At 44.2% G+C, this 19352-nt stretch overlaps 1 protein-coding gene across 1 annotated transcript in view; it reads right to left on the bottom strand.

Moving 5' to 3' along the window:
• LOC126480693 (uncharacterized) overlaps positions 1–19352 on the bottom strand; it is a 128394-nt gene that overhangs the window by 84702 nt on the left and 24340 nt on the right. Inside the window, exons 5-6 of the mRNA XM_050103931.1 lie at positions 12505–12725; positions 11842–12056 (exon numbers count right to left, since the gene is read on the bottom strand). Of these exons, the coding sequence (XP_049959888.1) occupies positions 11842–12056; positions 12505–12725 (436 nt within the window). The remainder of the gene's footprint in view (positions 1–11841; positions 12057–12504; positions 12726–19352) is intronic.

Below are 19352 nucleotides of genomic sequence, written 5' to 3'. Positions count from 1 at the left end.
CTCTGACTATTCAGGGATGTCACTAAACCCGCCCAAAGATGTAAACAACCATGCACGAGCAGCGCCTATTAGATGGAGGGGGTCCGACAGCCGACCAGTTCCAGTCATTCCGCTAGGAAGGAGGTACATGGCTCATGTTGTCTGTAGTTCAACCACGCCTAGACGGTCAATACCACTGTTCGATCACATCTGCAGTCTTACTTTGTGCCAGGAAGGGCTCTCAACAAGGGAAGTGTCCAGCCATCTCGGAGTGAACCACAGCGATGTTGTTCGGACATGGAGGAGATAGAGAGAGACAGGAACTGTCGATGACATGCCTCGCTCAGGCCACCCAAGGACTACTACTGCAGTGGATGACTGGCTCAGAGGAACCCTGACAGCAATGCCACTATGTTGAATGAACGACTCAAACTATGCACAATAGGCTGCATGATGCGCAACTTCACTCCCAACGTCCATCTTTGCAACCACGACACCATGCAGCGCAGTACAGATGGGCCCAACAACATGCCAAATGGACCGCTCCGGATTAGCATCACGTTCTCTTCACCGATGAGTGTCGCATATGCCTTCAACCAGATAATAGTCGGAGACGTGTTTGGAGGCAACCCGGTCAGGCTGAATGCCTTAGACACACTGTCCAGCGAGTGCAGCAAGGTGTAGGATCCCTGCTCTTTTGGGGTGGCATTATGTGGAGCCGACGTATGCCGCTGGTGGTCATAGAAGGCGCTGTAACGGCCGTACGATAAGTAAATGCCGTCCTCCAACCGATAGGGCAACCATATCGGCAGCATATTGGCGAGGCACTTGTCTTCGTGGACGACAATTCGCACCCTCATTGTGCACATCTTGTGTATGACTTCCTTCAGGATAGTGACATCGCTTGACTAGAGAGGCCAGCATATTCTCCAGATATGAGCCCTATCGAACATGCCTGGGATAGGCTGAAAAGGACTGTTTATGGATGACGTGACCCACCAACCACTCTGAGGGATCTACGCCGAATCACAATTGAGGACTGGGACAATCTGGATCAACAGTGTCTTCATGAACTTGTGGATAGTATGCCACGACGAATACAGGCATGCATCAAAGCAAGAGGACATGCTACTGGGTATTAGAGGTACTGGTGTATTCAGCAGTCTGGACCACCACCTCTGAAGGTCTCGTTGTATGGTGGTACAACATGCAATGTGTGGTTTTCATGTGCAATAAAAAAGGGGGAAATGATGTTTATGTTAATCTCTATTCCAATTTTATGTACAGGTTCCGGAACTCGCAGAACCGATGTGATGCAAAAATTTTTTGATGTGTGTACATAGCTCTGTAATTCAAGTGCTAGGGAGTTATTAAGAACAAATTAAGCACAAGCATGTTTATTTTCATGATAAAGATATTGGCTTATGTCACAGCAACACTGCGAGAGGGAAGGGTGACAGAAACACCACTGGTAAGCACCTGAGAGTTCTGGAGGTGAATGGGGCAGATGGGCTTCAGCGTTGCTCTCTCAAATGTAAGAAATAAGCACTGCGTTTTTCTCAAACAGAGCCAGAGTGTATGAAGTAACTGGTGAATAGGATTTGCGATTTTATAACCCCAAATTAAAGTTTGATTTGGACTGTGATACTGACAGAGGCCTAGAGGAACGAAGTTCACTCGAAAAAGCTTATTGTGTGCAACCATAGGGATGCTGTCAGACATCAGCCAGCTGCTGTGCTTTTTCCTGCTGCTTTAACTCTCATGTGTGGTCACGCAGCAGTCAATTACAAGCTGTTGCTTATAGTCACTACTATTCTGTGTTGTTACTTTGGAAAAGATCCTGGCCTTGGGTACGGAAGACCTGCATGGCAAAAGACCATTATCCTTGTAAAAGTGCAATTGGGATTAGTCTAATTGCGATAAAATTCATTACAAATTTGTACCTGATGGGCAATTGTACCAGTGGCATAAGCATCACACAGAGGGGCATAACCGCACGTCTGCCATCATAGTAGACTCTGAATTGTACAGGAGTTGTGGTGTTTGTAAGAAGATTTTATAGAGGCCAATTTTCCTCTAGAATACACTTCATTTTTTCTGTGTACTTCATTTCTATCAGAACTTTTGTTACTTTCTTTAGAAGTGCTAAACCTTCACTTTCATGCATTAGTCTTACGCTCTTGTAGAGAGATAAAATTCACATGGTGATGAACAACCCACAAGTGACTTGTTTTTAAACAAGGAGGAGTAGGCAATTTCCATCATAGAGCAGAGCGAGATCCAAAGTTACAAACTGACTGAACAAATGTCATTTAACTACTGGAATGCAGATCCCTGTCTTGCTATCACTGACTGCATTCTACCTGGGCTGAAGGCACACTATCCCTTTGACTGAGCCTTAACCAAGGGGAAGCCAACAGTCCCTCCGGCAGCACTGTAGTGTCATGTGACTGACATTAACTAATAAGTAATATTAATCAGATTATGTCATTTGAAAAATTAGTATTCAAACCAAGACAGATAACATTAAACCAAGACAGATAACATTATGTTCTAGTAAATTAAGTTTACAGAATTGTTACACAGTTATAAAAGCAAGCATTTTGTTCCAATTTAAAAATTTGTAATATGGTGCAAAGCAACAGTGCTTGCACTGTGTGTTCCTTGAGGGTAAGCAGATAACATAAAAGCTCAACCGATCACTGACAATTGGCAATGCATGGGGATGGGCTGTGGAGACAATATTGCAAGAAAATTTGTGACCAACAGTTGGTAGTGGTGATGGCACACAGCACATCACATGGTTGTGCACTCAGTAGTTGCACTTACATAGTAAACGAAGAAGTGCATTAACACAGTGTTGTTGTTGCTGTATCCACTGGCAGTGCATACGGTAATACTGGAGACAGCACTGGCAGTGATAAGAGTTGGGTATGTATTCTGATATTGAAATTAAATGGTTGACGACTCAATAACAGACAATGTATAAGTGTTTAGTCAAATCAGGCATGTAATGAAGCATAAAATTAATTTTCTCTACTTAATATGTGACGAATATAGTAATGGAAGGACCTTAAGGGAATACAAATAACTCAAGGAACAAAGGTAACAATTAACTGAAAAGCTGAGGCACTGAGCTGCCAATATGCATATTAATGATGGTTTTATTTAAAAAGACTGAGAACGTTGTTAGGTTTTGAGCATATTCATCTACGGAGCCACAGACTGCATATACAGCAGTCACACTAATCCAAATGTTCTATTAATCCGAACATGAAAAATGTTAGTCTAAGTATGGATAACTGTGCAGTAAACTGCTGTACACACACACTATTTTAATTTACATAGTACAGTAAACAAGTATTAGAAAACTTGGGAAGAAAATATTAGGTTTAAACAATGCATAACAATGAAAGAAAAGCTATCAAACTTACTAAAATACAGCGGACATTTTATCCCTACTTTTTAGATGACAAAATCTCAGCCATTGTCTTTTGGCGTAATGAAGACAGTCTGTTGTATGACGCATAGTTGTGCCATCGCTCATAAACATCAAATTAGTAGGTGTAGCAGTGGGCTGTTGCTCCAAATAACGTAGCACAAGATCAAGGGCTTCTGCTGCATCACTGTGTGGCACCAGCTCTCCTTTGTCACTTTCAGGCTCATTGTCACTTCCGTCACAGCTGTCCCCTTCTTCCTGGTCTTGAGTCACAGCAGCAACTAAATCAGTGTCAGTGAGGTTCTCCACGCATGACCCATCTGTTGCCATCCACTGCCATCCACTCATCTACGTCTCCTTCGCTAGCTTCTTCACATCCAGGGATTGTCTGTATCATCTGTAGTAGATCTTTCTCTTCATTTTCAACTAGGTTGTCCTGAAATTCAAGAGACGTCCACAGTTTTCTCCACATTTCTCCCAGAGTATTTTCTGAAATATTCTGCCATGCCTCAGTGGCCCAATAAACAGCATCCTTCACATTGGTCTTTTTTTTATTTTGTCCACTAAAGGAATGCTATCATTGTAGTAACACTGTTCACGTTTACGTCGCACTTCACTTAGCGTAGACCGGGACGGTGTCCTAGGCATGCCCAATGTTAACTCACTGGGAACGGCCCGTGCTGCCTGAGTTGTTGTTGTTGTTGTTGTTGTTGTTGTTACGCCAGCAGAGGTCGCGTCCGAATTCTCGCGTGCCCTCTGGTGGACGGGACTCTACTTGCGACAACTACCGTCCGTGACGCACCGTGCCGATGTACGCCTCCCGCGATCTTACTGGTGGCTACAGCACTACTCCTCCTTCGGGGGGTGAAGCCACTGTGATCCACTGCGTCGGAAGGTGGAGCGGCGGGCAGGAGCGATGACCTCCACATCCATTGGATGGCCGGAGTCGAGGGGATCTGCCAACCCTCGAGCCGGAACCTTCGAATACGGCTGGAAATGACCCACACGAAGAGGCCCCCGTCGTCCCACCACCAGAGCCCGGGACAGAATGGGCGACAAGCTGTCGAACTCCGGATCCTGTTCCACCTCGGGAGGGGCAAGACCCAGTGGCGGGAACGATGGGGAAGGGACAACCACAGGTGAACCAGCCTCCTGAGAAACCGGGCCTGTGAGGGGGGCTGGCTCTCGCTGGGGCATCTCGAACGATGGCGATGCCGGTGCTGGAGCTACTGGAGGCTGCCAAGGCTGAGAACCATCGCAGTGCGGCTGAGTCACAGCGGGAAGAGGCGGTAATGTCCCCTGAGAAACCAACACGGGTGCCGGCAATGGGAAAGCCGGTGCCCGAGAGGTCGGAGGGTGGGTGCCCAAACGTGGACATAGCTGATTTTGGTGACGACGTACCACCCGGTCCCCCGCCTGCAAGGTATAGAGCCGGCGGCCACTTTGGCACAGGATCACCGCCGGTATCCAACGTGGATTGCGACCAAACCCACATGCCCAGACCGACATACCCAGTGGAAAGCCAGGTACTCCGTTTTGCGAAGACTGGTGAGGACCAGGCCGGAGGAGGTGCAGCAGAGTCCTAGGTTGGCGCCCATGGAGGAGCTCTGCGGGGCTGCATTCTCCCATTGGTGTGGTCCGGTATGCCGTCAGGAAAAACGTCTACGCCTCCTACGCAGGAAATTCGTGCACATACTTTTTCATCTGCGTCTTAAATGTGCGCACCATGAGCTCGGCTTCCCCATTCGATTGTGGATGGAAGGGGGGAGAGCAAACGTGCCGAATACCGAAGCGCCTACAAAAACCCTGGAAGGTCTGCGAAATAAACTGCGGTCCATTGTCCGAGACCAGGGTGATTGGCAGACCTTCCACAGAAAAGATTTTTGCTAGTGCTGGATTGCAATTTCTGAAGTGGTTGAGGAGCAGCGAACCACATATGGGAATTGGGAATAAGCATCAATGACAATGAGGCAAAAGCCATTGAGAAACGGGCCCGCAAAATCGATGTGAACACATTCCCATGCTTGGGTTGCCGGCGGCCATGAAGAGAACGCTGCCCTGAGAGATGCCTGTTGGCTCGCACACTGGGAACAGGCGGCCACCAAGTGCTCAATTTCTCTGTCAATACTGGGCCAGTACACATGTCTGCGAGCCAAGGTTTTAGTATGGGAAACACCCCAGTGCCCCACATGTAATAACGTGAGGACCTCCCTTCGTAAACTTGCAGGAACAACCACGCGAGGAGCTGTATCATCAGTAGCCAGAAGGAGAACTCCTTCCAAGACCAAGAGGCAGTCTCGTAAAATAAAATAATTATGAAGAGGGTCCGAGGCTCGGCCTGGAGGGCGGGATGACCACCCTGCTGAATGACGCGAACTACTTGCCGGAGAACCGAGTCAGCTGCCGTTTCCCTGGTGACTCGAGAACTAGTGATCAGGAAGCCATCAACCGCTTGGCAGGACGCCACATCCAAATGAAAACACATAATCTCCTCTCAATCGAACGTAGGATCCGGGCCCACCGGAAAAGGGGAAAGAGTGTCAGGTTGGCATGCTGTCCGGTAGGGCGAAAATGAATGTCATAATGGTACTTAGAGAGGAACAAGGCCCAGCGCTGTAGTCTGTGGGCCGCCCTATCCGGAATCTGAGAGGCGGGGCCAAATTACGATATCAACGGCTTATGGTCAGTGATTAACTGAACCTTCGTGCCATACAAGAAAGGGTGAAACTTGGTAACAGCGTAGACAATGGCCAAAGCCTCTTTTTCCACCTGGGAGTAATGGGCCTGCACGGGACTAAGCGTTTTAGACGCAAACGCCAGTGGTTGCTCGGAACCATCTGCATTGCGATGGGCCAGGACCGCCCCCACCCCATACTGCGAAGCATCTGTAGCCAGGACCAACGGCTTATGGGGGTCAGAAGTAGCCAAACAAGGGGCTGACGTGAGGAGGCCCTTCAACGAGGTGAACACTCGCTCGTATGCAGGCGACCAATCAAAAGGAACACCCTTGCACAGAAGGCAGTACAGGGGGCGGGCTATGGTGGAAGCCCTGGGAATGAACCAGTGGTAATAGGCTATCTTGCGTAAAAAAGCTTGTAACTCTTTCAGCGAAGCGGGCCGAGGAAGGTCGACGATACCTTGGACCAAACTTCCTAGTGGCTGGACGCCGTGCCGAGATGGTGGAGCCCACATACTCAATGGACGGTTGGAAGAAGTTTGACTTATGCAGGTTGCAACGCAAGCCCACAGACCTGAATTTAAGAAAGAGGGTGCGAAGGTTGTGCAAGTGTTCCTTCGTGCTGCGGCCTGTGACAATTATGTCATCAAGGTAATTAATACAATGAGGGATTGTCGACGTGACGTGCTCAAGATAACGCTGGAATATCGCCGGGGCACTGGATATTCCGAAGGCCAACCGCTGGTATTGGTAAAGATCAAACGGGGTGTTGACAACCGCCAGCCGTTTGGAGTCCTCATCAAGTGGTATCTGATGATAAGCCTCTGAAAGATCAATTTTTGAAAAATATTGGCCTCCCGCCATAGCGGAGAACAATTCATCAGCATGACGCAAAGGATAGGTGTCCACCACCAATTGGGAATTAATGGTGGCCTTGAAATCGCCACAAAGACGTAATTTTCCCGAGGGCTTCCTTACAATAACGAGGGGCGAAGCCCACTCACTAGAAGAAATGGGAAGAACGACCCCTAGGGCTGTCAGCCGGTCTAGCTCTTCCTTTACCCGAGGGCGGAGAGCCAAGGGGATATGCCTCGTGCGCGTCGGGAGCCTGGCCCGATGAAACTTCCTGAATGTCAACGTCCATGTCCTCTGTACCTGCTTCCTTCGATTCTTTTGAGGCTGAGTGGCGAACTTTAGCAATGTGACCTTTTTTATTACATTTGCGACAAACGGCCCAATGCTGTGGGCACTCTGACCGATCATGATGTATATAGCACAACGCACAGGATGGCAACAGGTGCCGGCGGCCGGACTTCTGTTTACGCGTCGTGCAGGAGTGGCCGTAACGGCCGGATTGTACCGCTCGCACGTCATCCACCCCGGACACAGTGGACGCGGCCACACCGCCCTGAACTGCCGCGCCGCCCTGAACCGCCGCGACGTCGCACCACGCTTCCAGCTGTTGACCTGCTGCGTGAGAGACTTCATACGATTGAGCAATGGGCAGGACTTCCTCAAGGGAAGGGTCTTCCAACTGCAGGGCCCGTTGCCGGACCTCCCTATCAGGGGCCGAACGAACAATGACGTCGCGTACCATAACCTCGGCATACGACTCTCACGACCGCTCCGTGACAAAATGACACTTGCGACAAAGACCGTGCAGGGTAGCGGCCCACGCCCGACAAGACTGCTGGGGCTGTTTCTTGCATTGATAGAACTCGACCCTAGCCGCCACAACATGCGTGCAGCGGCGATAATATGAAGACAGCAATGAACACAATGCGTCAAAAGACAAGGATGAGGGTCCCTGCAACGGCGCTAGCTGCCGCAAAACTTGATACAGCGAGGGAGATATCCAAGACAAGAAGAGAGCACGACATACCTCCGCATCGGCAACATGAAACGCCTGGAAATGCTGCCGAAGGCGATGTTCATATGCGTCCCAATCCTCCGCCGTATCGTCATACGGGGGAAAGGGAGGAGGGAACGGCGCTGGAGCAGATTGCGTGGAGAGCAACGCCTTAAGCACTTGTTTCATGGTGGCCATGAGCTCCGTCTGCTGCTCAACCAAAACCCGCATTAAATCCTCCATGCCATGGATAAGCTGCGAAACCTGAACAATGACGCAACACGTGAAAGAACGACCCTACTCGTCGCCAATTGTGTACTAACACTGTTCACGTTTACGTCGCACTTCACTTAGCGTAGGCAGGGACAGTGTCCTAGGCATGCCGATGTTAACTCACTGGGCACGGCCGGTGCTGCCTGAGTTGTTGTTGTTGTTGTTGTTGTTACGCCGGCAGAGGTCGCGTCCGAATTCTCGTGTGCCCTCTGGAGGACAGGACTCTACTTGCAGCAACTACCATCCGTGACGCGCCGTGCCGATGTGCGCCTCCCGCGATCTTTCTGGTGGCTACTGCAATCATCTTGGATTAGCATTCTTAATAATTATTTTCTGTAAATCAGTTTTAATGTTTGCAGTACGTCCTGGTCCATCGGCTGTAGAGGTGGTGTAATATTCAGTGGCAAAAACTTTGCCACAATTTCTTCATCACATAATTCCTCGGTGCTGGGGTGAGATGGTGCATTATCAAGCAAAAGGATTGCATGGAGAGACAAATGATTTCCCTTAGAAAACCGCCGAACAGAGGGAACAAATTGGCCATGAAACCATTCTTTGAACAGCTTACCATTCATCCATGCTTTTTTCTTGTTGTGATAATATACAGGGAGGGGCTTCATGTTGCAGTTTTGAAAAGCTATGGGCCTAGCAGATTTGCCGATCTGCATTTAAGGCAGCTTGTGATCACCAGCAGCATTGCTGCATGCTAATAAAGTCACACGGTCTTTGCACATTTTAAAACCAGGGGCATGGTTTTCTGCTTTTGATGCCAGGCTTTTTGTTGGCAATGCCTTAAAATTAAGGCCAGTCTCGTCAGCATTATAAATTCTTTGGGGAAAATACTTTACCGCTCTTATCATTTTTTTCACGCTCACCCAAGTATTCCTTCACTGCATTACGGTCAGAAGAAAGCTTCTCTCCAGTAACTGTTAGCTGACGGATCCCATGGCGTTTTTCGAATCTGTCCAACCAACTCATACTTATCACCATTCATTAACTTTTTCCGGTAAACAGCCTTCTCCTGAACCAGTGCTCCACTCAAAGGATTTCCCCTTTCTCTTTCCTGCTTAAACCAAAGGAAAAAGAGCTTCATCCACTTTATTGTACTGGGCCTGTTTCAAAGTCTGCCGAATTTCGAGTGTTTTTCCTGAAGGCATTGCACAGGATTGATCCAAGCTTCACTCAGAGTTCTTCTTCCAATCACAAATGGTTGCTTTACCAACACCCAGTTCTGTTGCCAGTTTATATACATTCTCACCAATTGTCTATCTGCTTCAAAGCATTCAGTTTTTCTTTGAGAGTTAACGTTGTACATTTCTGTTTGACAAAAATACGTACACCACTAGACCTGAACAAATACAATGCAAGTCTTACGCCTGCCAGTGATTGATAACTAACAAAACCAAGTGCTTTGCGAGCCAACTTGCAGTGCACTGACCTCAGATACTACAAGGGTCTCAACAATACACAACTACAAGGGCAGGGAGTGAGAGTGAGCCATTGTTCCCATTTGTTACCATGGTGTACCTATTTATCCACTTGGTATACGTCATTTTAGAAACTCGTAACCATAATTCTGGCTAATCCGAACAAATCGGTAATCCGAACAAGGTCCGGTCCCAATTAGTTTGGATTAACGGGACTCTTACAATCTGTATGGCTGAATTGTACTGGCTGAGTGTAATACGAAAGCACTGCAGTTGACTGGGGAGAGAGGTTATGCAAGGTGGAGTTGGTGAGGTGAGAAAGGAAGTGGGGATTGGGAGTGAGGGTTCAGTGAGGGCAGCCGCCACCTGGGAGGGAGAGAGAGCCGGCACGTGGGATTTGAATGTGGTGGTGATAGTGGTGACAGAATGTGGTCAACAAGCAAAATGCACCATACAGGTGTTTTTGTGTGTATGTGTGCTCCTATACCTCTAAATAAGGATCTGCCCAAAAGCTAGTGACATTCTCAGTCTTGTACATGTGCCAACAGACAACACAGAGCCTCAGCTATTCAACGAGTTGTTACCTTTAATCCTTAAATTATTTATAATTAAAACTAAACTAGACTCTGTCCAAATGGATCTCGGATGGCCCAATGGTACCAACCAAACTCCATGTTATCCTCAGCCAATAGGTGTCACCAGATGTGAATATGGAGGGGCATATGGTCAGCATACCACTCTCCCGGCTGTCCTCTGGTTTTGTGACCGGAGCCACCAATTCTCAGTAAAATAGCTCCTCAATTGGCCTCACAAGGACTAAATGCACCACGCTTGCCAACGACATTCAGCAGACCTGGATGGCCATCCATCCAAGTGCTAGCCAAGCCCAACAGCACTTAACTTCGGTGATCTGATGGGAACTGGTGTTACCACAATGGCAAGGCATTTGGCAAATTATTTATAATTAATCTGAGAAAATTTTATATGCCATGAACACAGATTACATCACCAACAGGCACATATAAGTAATACTAGACTGTGAATATGTTAACACATTATCAGGAGTAACACTAACTGGATATTATTACGTAAGTAAAACTTCTATATTTCAGACAAATGGAAGGCAGCCAACAGGCAAACATGACAGTGGATTTGTCACATCCTGTGACAGCTGAATCCTAAGGAAAATTAAAACAAACAGTAATGAAATGTTAACCTAGACTAAGATGTATACAAAACAACAATTTTTATCTTTTTGCCATATTTTATACAGAGCAACGTATGGCCCACATTGCACCAAAATTAACATATCCAGTATACACAGTTTCCATTCCAAACTCTTTAAGGAAAATGTGATGGGTTACTTAATTTCAAAGCACTTTAATAATTATGATCAGTAACAAAAATATAACCACTTTGTAACAAGCTGTAATGTACGATCACAACATGTGGAAGTATCAACTTTTTCTAAACTCAATAATTTTGTTAACCTCAGTTGGTAAGACCAGATAGCAAAGGAAAACGGCGAATCTCTCGCATTGGTTACAAACTTTTAACATACCTCCAAAACTTTTTAACTTCTGAAATGGACATAATATTGCTATTCTTTTAAGGAGGTCCAGCATATAACATGAAAGACCTCACTATGTGATTCCCCACTTCCTTTCTTCAAAACCTACGTATGGCTACCTGCATCTCCGCACCAGACAGACAAATAGTTTCTGTTTCACTGATATTTCACCCAGGCGATCCTGGCCTTCAATGTAACACAGGGCAAATTGTTTCTCTCCCTGCACAATCTATCCCACATTATCGGACTGTGAATATATCTGAAAGACAGGCAACACAACATCCATGTGAATCCCAAATAAAAGCTATAATCGAGATACAGCTGGACCTTACCACTCAAATCACTAAAATGTAAATCATAAAATTATTTCAAACACATGCACATTACTCGAGCACATCTGTGTCACTGGCATACAATCAATATGACTCACGCAGGAATATCCTCGCAATTTCTTTACGAAATGTTGTATCAAAGGAAATAGTAATTCTGGCTTCACAACTGTTTATCACAACAACACTAAATTCTCGATTCTTTTCATTACAATAACACAAGTAATTACTAACATCACTTGTTACTCAAGGATTACTCACTATTTCATGTTCATATTATACATACAACGCTCATTACCTCCTCCGGTACTGGCAACTTGTTCAATACCAGGTACAGCTGTGGCAGGGCCTGCAGGTGGTGGTGGAAGTGGCGAGTTGGGATCACGTGTAGGTGCTAATGGAAGTCGAGGCCCTGTCTCTGGGTTTTTGCTGTATACATTTTCACGTGGAGACAGTATGTGCATTTCCCGTAGTTTTGAGCTTATGCATTCCACCCATTCCATCATTAAGTCCCTACATTCAATCACAAGAAAATAAAAGAACCAGTTATACAAAAATTACATGGATCCATTCTTTTACACTACCTAACTATTAACAACAAAGTGACATGAAAAATTCTTCTTAGTTAATGTAAACTTTTCGTAATGAGGAGCCCTGGTACCGAATCACAGACAGCAAATTAAAAAATAAACAAAAACAACTGATAAGCAAACATTTTGATTACAGGTGTATACATGCTGTAAACAGTTGCAAGCAGTCTGATTATTTTATAGGACTGAAAGCAATATTTCTCCAAATTTATAACAGGGAAACTATTTCTCATTACTGATGACTGAAGTGAGTGTAATTTTCGCCAAACTGTGGGCATGAAAATGAAGTACAGTTCCTAAATGAAATAATATTAGCAGCAGTTCATCATTACATTTATCACATAACAGAAGAAACTGGAAGGAAGACTTACCAGGAAGGTGCTGTAAGACGGACAACATCAGAACTCAAGGTAATTACAAACTCATATTCATCTTCTTGGGGACAGATCGTAGGTGAAACATGCAAGCAGTTGCTGAGAGAGACAAACCAGTCTGGCTTATGAGTAACAGCTTTGTTCTTACAGTTATAAATTTCAAGTAGTGGCTCCGAATCATCGTGTACACAAAAAACAACCCAGACGCGTTCACCTTTCTGTTGAAAGAATAAATATGCCATGATAAAATGTTTGCAACAATAAGGAGTACAAGAGTCACCTTTTCAAGCTTTAACAAACAACCATTAGTTAGTGTGACAGAGATGGGACATTACTGTTTTAAAATTTGTCATTTATTACTGTCAAAATAATGATAGCTCATAAAGTTGCTGAGTAGTTTGTTTACAGTGAGAGCTTAAAGGAAACGAAGATTTCATGAGATCATAAGATTTTTGTAAAGGTTCAACTCAACAACAATACCTCAATTTGCTGTATTCAACTAGTGTTATCAACCAACTTCAGAAAAGATTGTTTGCAATTGGTTCGCAAAATTTCATTACCATGGTTGTGCTTTGGTCAACACTGAATTTCATGGAGGCCAAACAAAACTGGTTTTTGTTCAATGCTATGCACAACACAACTCAAAACAAACGGTACCTGACCTACCACGAGACAGGCATCCTCAAGCCCACTGAAAACTACATAACATCTGATTTTGCACAAGCATTCCACAGTGAAGCTGGAACTGACAGAGAATGATCGCTTGTTTCTTAAGTTAATCTGGATGTGCTGTGATAATCATTTTAAAGGATCAAAGAATAGTTAATTCTAAATGATATAAAACAATTTGTTTGTCACAAATCTTCAATGAATTCAGTAATAACAATCAAAAAATGTCACATCATGCTTCATCAAGACAATTCTAGTGGTCACACAGCATGTCAAATAATTCATAATTTGACGAAGAAAACATGGAATTAATGCCTCACTGCCCAGATTCACCCGATTTATCACCTAACAACTTATTTTTGTTCCAGCGTGTCACTGAATAAAGGGTAGACAGCAATTTTCATCACCTCAAGGACTCCTTCCAAAATCATGTTTTTGAGGTAATGACATCTGTGGGAAAAAGGTTTCCGGAATCGGTTCAAACACATGCTAAAGTGTAAAAATTTTATAGGCATACATTTTGAGAAACAATAAAATATTTGTACAAAAAAGAATGTTTTTGTAAAAACTTCAAAAGGTGACCCTTGTACTAATGTTTTTGTAGTTATTTTCTTAAAAACTGATTTTTTCCAACACATTATGTACAAGCAGTTTATAACTGACAGGCTCAATTTTAATTATCCAGATTCAAATGAAGTTATCTGCAGGGTGAATTCTAATTCTGACAAACTAATTTGTAATAGCCCAGTTAAGTGATGTACAAAGAACACAACAAATATTATGCCAATTTAAAATCATTTAGAGTTGGTTTCTTGCCAGGTCTACATTCGTATTAAAGAACCTACAGGGGAGAGGGGGCAGAAGGAACATCTGATCTCAACCCAATGCTTGGGTTGAACAACACTGAGCCAGGATTGGTTCCACATTTTTACATATACAAATCATTTGAGATAAAACTACTCAGTCAATGACCCGCATCTGCTGAAAGCTTTTGTCCACTAACACATATTAATGCTTAAAAAGATTTACCTATTTAGCCAATGAAGTAATGACGTCTTCGATTTCCTCTGTTTCATACAACATACATTAGCTGATCAAAATTATCTGGACACCCCTATGTAATGAGGAATTGATCAGCACATGTCACAAGACGCAGACCCGCCACTACAACAGGAGGCAGGGAGTACTGCATTTACATACCTGCAGAACGTGTGTACAGGGTTGGTCTTAAATTAAGGTCTCCAATGTCTTTTCACGTAGTAAACATAATTTTATTGCAAAACCAATTACAGATTCTGAAAGAGATTTTCACTCTGCAGCGGAGTGTGCGCTGATGTGAAACTTCCTGGCAGATTAAAACTGTGTGGTAGAGCACTTGCCCGCGAAAGGCAAAGGTCCCGAGTTCGAGTCTCGGTCGGGCACACAGTTTTAATCTGCCAGGAAGTTTCATATCAGCGCACACTCCGCTGCAGAGCGAAAATCTCATTCTGGAAACATCCCCCAGGCTGTGGCTAAGCCATGTCTCCGCAATATCCTTTCTTTCAGGAGTGCTAGTTCTGCAAGGTTCGCAGGAGAGCTTATGTAAAGTTTGGAAGGTAGGAGACGAGGTACTGGCAGAAGTAAAGCTGTGAGTACCGGGCGTGAGTCGTGCTTCGGTAGCTCAGTTGGTAGAGCACTTGCCCGCGAAAGGCAAAGGTCCCGAGTTCGAGTCTCGGTCGGGCACACAGTTTTAATCTGCCAGGAAGTTTCATATCAGCGCACACTCCGCTGCAGAGCGAAAATCTCATTCTGGAAACATCCCCCAGGCTGTGGCTAAGCCATGTCTCCGCAATATCCTTTCTTTCAGGAGTGCTAGTTCTGCAAGGTTCGCAGGAGAGCTTCTGTAAAGTTTGGAAGGTAGGAGACGAGGTACTGGCAGAAGTAAAGCTGTGAGTACCGGGCGTGAGTCGTGCTTCGGTAGCTCAGTTGGTAGAGCACTTGCCCGCGAAAGGCAAAGGTCCCAAGTTCGAGTCTCGGTCGGGCACACAGTTTTAATCTGCCAGGAAGTTTCATTGGAAGGGTTGTTGTAAAATCACATGAACTCAATACAAGGAATCATTTGTGAGTTCCACAGTGCTTCCAACACTCCACCTACAACAAGGACAGTGCATTAAGGAGCTAAAAATAAAGGGATACAATGGTCAAGCAGCCCCTTGTAAGCCACACATTACTGCAGTCAATGCTAAGCGATACTCGAGTTGGTGTTAACCGTGATGCCACAGGACTGTGGATGCGTGATTTGGTGTGATGAAACAGTGGCAATCTAATGGAATGGTTTCGGTTTGGTGAATGCTTGGAGAACATCACCTGTCCATCGAGTATAGAGCCAATAGTGAAGTGTGGAGAAGGTGGTGTCATGGTATTAAGGTGTTTTTCAAGATTAGGGTCTGGTCCCCTACTACGCTTGAGAAAATGCTAAAGTGGTTCTGTGGACAGTAACACTCTAGAAATAGACTGGCCTGCCCAGAGTTCCGACCTGAACCCAATGAAACACCTTTGGGATGAGTTAGAATGTCAAAATCACTTCAGTCCCCAGCATCCAACATCACAACTTTCCTGGTTTCGGCTGTTGAAGAATGGGCTGACATCCCTCCCGACATCTCACCAAAAATGTCCCTAACAGCAGAGTTTAAGCAGTCATAAAGGCAAACATGAATCCATTATTAATGTCCACTGATAGGCACCTGTATACTTTTGATCAGATAGAGAACATCAATACAAATTATGTTTAGTTGCAAAGTGTGTTGAATTTCGTATGTGGACTGCAGAGAAGAGAGAGAGAGAGCGCACAAGCGCACGCGCACACACACACACACACACACACGGAGGGAGGGAGGGAGGGAGAGAACAGGGAGGGGGGCACATCTAGGTACAGGGGATGGAAATACCCTGCAGTTTTCTGAATGTGTGGTGTTCTTCCTTCAGAAAAAAAAAAAATGTTTTAAGAATTCTACTTCCTCCATTATTTCAGTTTTGTAAATGACTTTAATCTATAATAATTTATTTGCAAAATTTAAAATTTATACCATCTGTTAACATTTTTTAAATGAACACTTAATAGTAATGAGGCAATATGGCGTACCTTGCACAAGTTCCTCTGATATAATTCAACATTAATGTAGTGCTAACAAAATTGATTACTGGGTTCAGAGATTTACACTTTTATTTTATTTTATTTCATTTATTTATTGGGATCATAAAACCTGCCTCCTTGTGTGTCTCAAGCAGGTCATACAATACATTCAGTACACTGATAATTCTCTGCACAAGTGCATACATTTTTTCTCTTAACTCTCATAATGCAGTATGAAAGAACTAATTTTACACTGTAACTTAATCTTCTCTACTTAATAAAACTGTCATGTCTGTCTGTTTGTCTTTGTGCACTAGTGCACTGCACCAACGCTGCATTTTTGAAAGCAGGTGGTTTGCATTTTCTTCAAGCTTCCATATGGAATCTCCATAGACTGTCACCAAAATAGCATTGGCATAAGGCACAACTCTGTTCATTTCATCAATCCCATACAGCATTTCCACCAGGAGCTCAACTGTCAGGTCCCAAAATATTGGTCTAGGTATCAAGTCATGTGCACAGCCCTTAGTGGTATTTTTTCTTTCATTGTTTACACCTGGCAAGCCATTTGCCCATGTGGCTCTTGCGGAGACTTCTTAGGTGATTGAACATCACAGGTTTCCACAGAGTATCGAATATGGCTGCAATATCAATCATAATTACTTCACAATATTTATTGTTTCCCCTGTTTACAATCTAGAGAGTCTCATTACTGGTGTCATCTGACAATTTACCTTTGTGGAAGACCCTGAAGCACTCTGTGTTCTTCAAAATACTCACAGAGTGGCCACTACTGAACTTTCCCTAATGTGTTTATTAAACATATATGTCTACTGCTCTTTGGCTGCATGGGATCTTTATCAAGGCCTTTCTTTATGATAACTGCACATGCAGATTTCCACGTCTCTGGTACCCAGCCCTGTCTTGATGCCTCATTCAATAGACACCCTAAGAATGGCACTACGACTGGACTTACTTTCTGTATCGCCTCTGAATGGATACCCATCTAGACCCAGTGCTCTATCACATTTTTAGTGTGACTATCATTACTATTGCTTCTTTCTCAACAAACAGGAGTGGGGCATTGTCATTAGTACAGAGCACTGACTGACAGTTACTTTCTTTATTTGCATGGGCATCTGGCAAAAGAATGTTTAGTAAATATTCAGTGGAATTTCTCCAGCTATTTGTAGTTAGTTCATCATACTTGGAAGGATGGACAGGCTGGTGAGAGACTTAATTTTGTTAGTAAGAAACTTGTACAGATGACACCACAGGTCTTCTTTCAGATATTCATTCAAACACAACTCCCAGTACTCCCTCTTAGTGTCTCAGACCTTATTTCTATACGTTTGTTTACAATGCCAAAATATATTTAACCTTTTATCTCTCTTGTCCCTCCTTCTTGAGCAGTGGTAATTCCTCCTTGCATTACGGACTTTTGCGCACAGCTCTGTCAGCTACCTATTCCAAAATATTTTAGGGACAGCCGTATTTTGCCTCTTCGGCATGTGACATGCACGTGGACGCTGAAGGAGCTCTGTAAGAGCACATGCCCGGAGGTCAACGTTTTCACGTAAATGATCTAATTCGAAAGACGCTAGTTTAGCAATAAGTGCATTACAACTTGCTCTCTTCAAATCATAGCCATCCAGTTCACTACTGCCTTTGCTATATGAAGAATTTACATTTACTGTTCTGATATCAAAGATTATGATACTACTGTCACAGGTGGTCAGGTGTTGTTTAACCTCTCGAGATAATTATTAGCTGCTACCCAATTTGCCAAGAATGTCTATATTGGTCTCTGCACTTGGTACTATTTACAAATGAGCTTGGCTGTCCTTTATTGATCAGTCAGGTCCAATTCTCAGATCAAGTCTTGCAACATTACAGCCTGTCCATCTGACATGCTGCTACGATAAAGCACCAATTTGATATTCACATTAACTACCATTATGTGATATGTGTCATGACTGTACACTGCTACAGCTCTTAATTTACTAAGGTAAGGATCAATCATGTGGGAGTACTGCATGTATATGCAGGTGATAATGCACTTGTAATGAGCGTTACACCACTCCATTGTTACAGGATGCTCATTGCGTAACTGTAAGAATGATGATCACTGTCTTGGCATTCTGGTGCCCAACAGTGTGGTCATGTGTGGAAGTTTTCCATTCCTCACATGTGGTTCCTGGACTAGCATGACACTGTGATGTGCAGTGCATAGTGTTAATTTGCAGGACTAATTCTGCTCTACACCCTGCTCTCTTCTTGCCTACTTTATAATTTGGTGGCATATGGCTCTCACTATTTGAAAGGCTGCAAGGCCAGAGATGAATTGCCCAAACCACATACCTGCTCGTGACTTCTGAGTAATCCTATGTACTCCATCAATGGTTACATAGTCTTTGTAGAAGAGCTGAACTTTAGAACAGGTGCATCTTGTTTGTGCTGTGATTCATTAATTCCCAGATGCTGTCCCAATGTTCAAACTCATCCAACTGGTTGTACAGCTTTCTGTTAATTGTTAGTGCACATCCCTTTCAGTGGCTTCTTATGAGGCATTGTGAAATTAGTAAGCAATTCTAGATATGGACATGGCCAATGAATTGCAAATTGTTCGCCGTTTCCCAGTCAACAGTGTGTGCAATAGTGAGAGAACATATCAAGAGAGAGGTCAAGCCCATAGCAGTGTAAATGTTCCACTCAATGCTCAAGAAGAACATTTCTAAACAAACAGGGCTCTCAAACATACATTAAATCCTGTCAAAGGAGACAAGGGGACTGATTAGTTCCTTCTGGCACACTTTTTAGTCCATCAGATCTGCTAAGGTTCCTCTTTGAATCTGACAGGCAATATAATTGAAATACTGTCTGACTGCTTTAGACAAACTTTATGATTATTCATTCATACATTTTCTTATAGTAGTGACTATGATGATGCTGAAATCTTGACTCATTACTAGCTGGAATTCCATCTAATTCAGCTGTGATTCTATTAGTCACCACCGCCCTTTACAGTGCTTGCTACAGGTGATCTGATGGTTACTTTACTGAA

Source organism: Schistocerca serialis, chromosome 5, assembly GCF_023864345.2.
Source record: "Schistocerca serialis cubense isolate TAMUIC-IGC-003099 chromosome 5, iqSchSeri2.2, whole genome shotgun sequence".
In the NCBI taxonomy this organism is placed as follows: Eukaryota; Metazoa; Arthropoda; class Insecta; order Orthoptera; family Acrididae; genus Schistocerca; species Schistocerca serialis.
Note: the sequence above shows the minus strand (reverse complement) of the source record. Positions and strands in the feature narration are given on the sequence as shown.